Source organism: Pagrus pagrus (assembly GCF_965226575.1).
Source record: "Pagrus pagrus genome assembly, chromosome: 9".
Classification (NCBI taxonomy): domain Eukaryota; kingdom Metazoa; phylum Chordata; class Actinopteri; order Spariformes; family Sparidae; genus Pagrus; species Pagrus pagrus.
In genome coordinates, this window is record NC_140193.1 from 32,782,854 (window position 1) to 32,788,519 (window position 5,666).

Sequence of the window (5,666 nt, forward strand, 5' to 3'; positions counted from 1 at the left end):
TTTATACCTGTGTTATGTTTGAGAGAAAGTGTGTGTGACAAAAGAGGCGTGACGGTACACGTCATGATGATGACGTGTGTGTTTTTTTCAAGGTGTTTCCCCGGTGTCCTCCTGTTAATTTAAACACGTACTGGTTGAGTGTTTGTCATGACATGGATGCTGTTATAATGTGGTGTGACTGATATCCTCACCCACCATGCCTACTGGAAAGTGACAAATGTTTTTATAATTCAGACTGAAGAATTAGGTGGCATTTATGGTAATGTATGTATTTCTCGCGGTAATATGCCCACCTGGTAGCCAACAATATATCTTATCTGTTGATTATGGAAAATGCTGCGAAAAAGCAGCGGAGATTGATTTAACTTAGCTTTTGTAATGGATTTGAACGCATCAACCAATCACGTCGTGAGAAAAAACTTGACGTCAGAGCTGCAACGTTTGAACGGTTGTCTGTTACTTGACTCTCGTCCTGTGCAGACTGCTTCACCTTGGCTCTACTGATTTTTCAACAAATACACACAAATATATACAGATATTCGCAGACATTTCCAAAACTTTCGGATTAAGACAGCAGCATTCTCTTCAAGGACTTTCAACTTGCTCAACACGGTGAGTTAATTTTGATTAAATCCGCTGTTTCCCATCGCGGCACAGAGAAGGCTGCTCGGACAACGAGCTAGCGGACAACGAGCTAACATCCATGCTAGCTGCCTCATCGAACCGTAATTTTGAATGTATAATTCTGAATGTATCTAAAATACTGCTAACTTCAGTAAGGTACATTGCGTGTGTATGGTTTGTAAATGAGTATTATAAATGCTGTTATTAACACTGTTGGCTACTCTGCTGTCACGAGACAGCTAGTTAGCAAGCATTATTAGCATCGCTCGGCAGCAGAAACCTTTGGGTGTTTTTTTCTAAACGGGCTAAAAGTTACCGAGCCTTCTCCTGCAGTAGCTACTGTAACTAGCTTCCCTGTAGTCATAGGAGAGGTGGTTGGCTGTTAGCACAGGTTATTACCACATGTTTGGTAGCATATGAGTGCCTTTGGTGTGTTTGCTAAAGCAGCTACAAGCTACTAGCAACGCCAGTCTTTAGACAATATTCATTTAATTTAATATCAAGTCATTTCAACTGTCACATCGCCGCACTGGTAAACGACTCCGTTATTGCGCTGCGATTGGCGCGAGTATATTTGAAATTTCGCCGGGGTGTTCGCGCTGTGGTTGTCGGGAGCACATTTCCAACTTCGGGGCGTTTAGCGTCATGATTGGCTGGAGTACATTTTTGAACTTCGCGGTAGTCGTAGGAGAGGCGGTTGGCTGTTAGCACAGGTTATAACGACATGTTTGGCAGCATATGCCTTTGGTTTGTTTGCTAAATCAGCGACAAGCTACTAGCAACGCCAGTCTTTAGACAATAGTCATTTAATTTAATATCAAAAGTCATTTCAACTGTCACATCGGCTCACTGGTAAACGACTCCGTTATTGCGCTGCGATTGGCGCGAGTATATTTGAAATGTCGCGGGCGTTGTAGCGCTTCACTGCACTCTGTCACACACACACACACACACACACACACACACACACACAGAGATGACTATTCATGTTGATTTTATGATGTTCTGTGAATTTGGTCTGTGTTTTGATTATTATTATTATTATAATTTTCAGTGTCTATTGTTTGGATATTTACTGCAGTTATTGATGTTCACTGGTAGTTGGATACACTATGTACAGTATTAAAAGGTCTTAAATAGAATTTGGTGCCGATTATGTTGAAATGATGTTTTTTGTGTTAATGTGAGAGCAGTTAAACCACACTGGTCAAATTTGACTGGGAACACCAAAGTAAAGGGGGACAAACAAACATAATACAAGGGTTAAAGTAAACTATCAGCATTTTAGTCTAGTATTTGTCAGTGTTGTATGAATACTTTGATTTAAGTAACAACTTTAATTTTTCTGCTTCCATCACTAGTTGCTTGTTAAACATGTGTATAAGATGTATTTTTCCAATTATTGCAGGCTAAATATGAGTTGTAATGTCGATATTAATCAATTGTCTACTTGTTATTAGATGCCACGGGGCAAGTCTTATCGCCGTTCGGAGGCAGCCAAACGGCGTATGGCAGAACGGCGAACGGTTGACGTGGAACCGCAGCGGCCCGCCAATGTCTCTGTCGCACGTATGTAAATCTTTTCCTTGTATGTGTATGTATATTTTGCTAGTGGCAAGGTGTGTTGCGTTTACATGATTTGTGATGATGATTTGTAATGTTTTATGAACTATGTGTATCTCGGTGTCTTTTTCTTCTGTGTATTAGTTGGCACCGGTCAGCGCCACGCTGTGCGACAATGGCCAATCTCGTCGCTGACGGGAAAACAACACAAGTTGGTCATTCCGTCGCAAGTGCCTGATGAGAAGGTAAAATAATAATAGTAATAATAATGATATTAATAATAAGACTTATAATAATTAGTGATTTTCATTCTACAACATTGTAATCTTTTTTTCCAGTTTGTTCTTCTCATAGGCGCTTCCCATCTGCGCGCTTTCGCAGATGGCATTGTTCCGATGCCAGAGGGCTCGCTCTCCTTTGGCATCATGTCCACGCCCGGGGCCTGTGCGAGGGAGCTGAGGACCGAGTTGCTGCACGCTGCTGTTCCTCGGACTCCTGACGCAGTCCTGGTCATGGCACCCAGTAACAACCTGACAACCAGCAAGACCATCGACGAGGCAGGGGCAGACTTCGCTAAGTTCCTGCAAGCCGCTTGCAGTCGATGGTCTAACGTAGGTTTATTTTCTATTGTTTTCATTGATATATTACCACAGTTAATTTACTTGTATGAACTGTTGCAAAATAATGTATATTTATATGATATTAGTTATTGCATTTTCAGAAAGAAATTACTTTGTCATTAACAACCACTTTGCTCTCCAGGTGTGTGTCGCAGACTTCGTACCTCGTTTGACCGTTGAAGTCCTTCAGCAAGACTTCATGCGTCAAGAGTTCCGCCGCGTGGCAGCACGTATGGGTAAGTTTTAAAAAGACTATAGTTTAAGTACATTTCCACGTATAATGCATCATATGTTGTTTGGCAGACCGTTTGAACGAATATTACAATTTCCATAATCATTCAGGTAAAACTTTAAATATAGCCCATAGAGATGTTAAAATAATGTATGTTATTTTTCTTTTTTAGGTGTCAGGTACTTCCCTACAGCTGAGCATTTCCCCATGAACCGCCGTGAGCTGTGGTGCAGAGATGGTGTAAGTAGAATACATAGCGTCATCGACACTGTCTGTAGTCGAATGGCAAGTTTATTGCACCGCGTAATCCGTTTCATTTTTGTTATTTTTGCAGGTTCACCTCAGCGATAGTGACGGCATGCCCGTTCTAGCCGGGCTGCTGTGGAACGCTGCATTTGAACAACTGCAGCCTCCGACACCAACGGTACAGCCTGCTCCCAGAGCGTCGTTGCCTCGTAGGCACGTCGTCCCAAAGGTGGTTGTCAGGGGACAGGTCGCCGTACCTCGTCCCTCAAACCCCTTTGAGTGGACAGTCGTCGGCAAGGGCAGGAAGGTAATTGTTTACGCATTGTAATGCTGCGGTTGATGTATTTTTGATCAGCTGACCTCTGCAATGTTCGACTGGTGGTTTAATACAAAGTATCTTATTTTGTCATTACAGAGGAGAGCACCTGAGGAACGTGAGCAGTCCTCTGGTGCAGAGAGGGTGGTTCAGCAGCAGGTATGTTACACTTGATTTAACCTAGCCTGTTTTGGATACGATTGTTGATTTGATGATGGCGTTTTGACAGAGGAGTCGTTCTCTATATGCATTTCACAGGTTGACGCAAGCGCACTCCAACTCATCCAGCCAAACCCTGTTTGGTTCAGCAGTTCGGTGTTGGCTGCGATGGATGCTGCTGTGCCATCCCATCTTCCTACCCCTGATTCTGCCGCTGTTCCACGAAGCTCAAAGGTAAACTGCGTGCAAGTTGTATCTCTTGGTTTGTTGAAGCCTGTTTAGCATCTCCTTTTTCCTGATACACTCACAACAATATGCAAAACTGCACAATATTGTCCACAAGGGCATTTGCCCAAATATGGCTTCAGAAAGTGTTTTTTTTTTTTTCTTCCTTTAGCGTCCAAAAGTGGAACATCGTCGTCGGACTTCTGCAAGCCAGAAGGTTTGTCTCGATTTTATTCGATATTTGACTTATTGGGCTTTTTTTTGTGTGCACGTCTGCAGTATTACGGCAATAATTGGATAATCATTGGGAAAAAATGTTCTCTAGGTCCCGGCGAGAGCTTTGCCCGTGGTGAAACCCGTGCCACCGCCTGCAACTGCTCATCTGAAAGCAGACGCCAGGGAGGAGGTTAGTACAGTTTTTGCGTCTAGTACCTTTTATAAAAATAGTAGTCTAGTTTATTTATAGATCATTTAATGTTTTTCTTGTCTTCTAGGTCGCCGTCGCCACCTCCGCCGGTGACACTCCTGTCGTCGCTGCGCCGGGTGGCTGCCTTCGGCCTGTCGTCGATCTCGGTGTCTCGCCGACACCGAGATCCAACAAAGGTAAGTGTGACGCTAACCCCGTTCCCTGCAGGTGTGAAGAGGTCTTGCAGTCTGTTGTTCCTGGTATTCGTGTCAAAAGTGCACCAGTCACTTACGACATAAATACACCCATGGCATGTGGCGTTGCAGCAGTCATGAAACATGTCATTTCTCCAGTGTGTACGTGGAAAGGGACAGATGTCGATAGCATAGGCGTAGAAGGTGGCAAACTGGCCAGTTACATCGAAGCTAGTCAGAAGAGCGAGGATAGACAGGACTTGTGCAAGTTGCTCGAACAGCACAATGTGTTTGGCAGGCAGTGGCAGGTAGCTATTCCTCCTCCAGCACGTAGCGATTTTAATTGGCTGGAGGGAGACACCGCGATGTACGAGAAGCTGCAAGAGCAGTTGTTTATCCACGGCGCGTGTCTGTTGAACCTCGGTGGTGCGGTCAGTGCCGTTATTCTCCATAACGGGTACTTTGTTGTTGTTGATTGTGGCACGCGTGACGCATCTGGGATGGCATCTGGTATTGGCACATCTGTGGCTGTGTTCAACACATGCCTTAATGACTTGATGCTTCACATCGGTCATTTGCAGGAGTCTTTAGGTGCGAAGTGGTATGCCGTGCATGGCATTTCTGTCATGGCGTGTCCAGTAGACAATGACAAGGAGAGTGCTACATTGTTTGCAGGCGAGACTGTTGATGTCGGTGTTGCAGCAAAGCTCGAGGATGGTAGTTCAGTCAGGCCAGAGACCGATGTAAGTTCCATCAGGGGAACTTTTCACCAAGGGGACGCTCGGTTCCAACACGGAGGGCTTCAGTGTGTGGCTGTTAGTTTGGTAGCTATAGCCAAACACAGCATTGATACTGTGTTTTCGTGGCAGTCTGGCGATCTGGATAAGGTTGTAGAGTTAGGGGACGAGCTCTACACGTCGTTGCGGGAAAGTAAGTCCATCAGTGGGAGGTCTGAACTGCTGTGCGTTCCAGATTTGCCTAAAAAGTCCATTATTGATGGAGAGAAATTTCAGTTTGAGTATGGTGACTACGTTTCTGGTGACGTTGATGTGGTTCAGGGACAGCTTGTTGATGCAGGTGT

At 44.5% G+C, this 5,666-nt stretch overlaps 1 protein-coding gene and 1 long non-coding RNA gene across 2 annotated transcripts; both read left to right on the forward strand.

Annotated features, from left to right (window-relative positions):
* Nucleotides 1-543: 543 nt before the first annotated feature.
* On the forward strand, nt 544-3,613 carry LOC311262167 (uncharacterized protein; the record flags this gene model as incomplete). The annotated part of the gene is made up of 7 exons (XM_084361399.1): nt 544-612; nt 2,085-2,193; nt 2,332-2,432; nt 2,526-2,798; nt 2,950-3,043; nt 3,212-3,279; nt 3,374-3,613. Exons 2-7 carry the CDS (start codon nt 2,085-2,087, stop codon nt 3,611-3,613), a joined length of 885 nt encoding a protein of 294 aa, XP_084217525.1. The 5' UTR covers nt 544-612.
* An 85-nt stretch (nt 3,614-3,698) lies between these two features.
* Nucleotides 3,699-4,370, forward strand: LOC311262709. The gene is made up of 4 exons (XR_014623296.1): nt 3,699-3,760; nt 3,860-3,994; nt 4,158-4,202; nt 4,311-4,370. It is a non-coding gene; the product is annotated as an uncharacterized lncRNA (long non-coding RNA).
* Nucleotides 4,371-5,666: the final 1,296 nt, after the last annotated feature.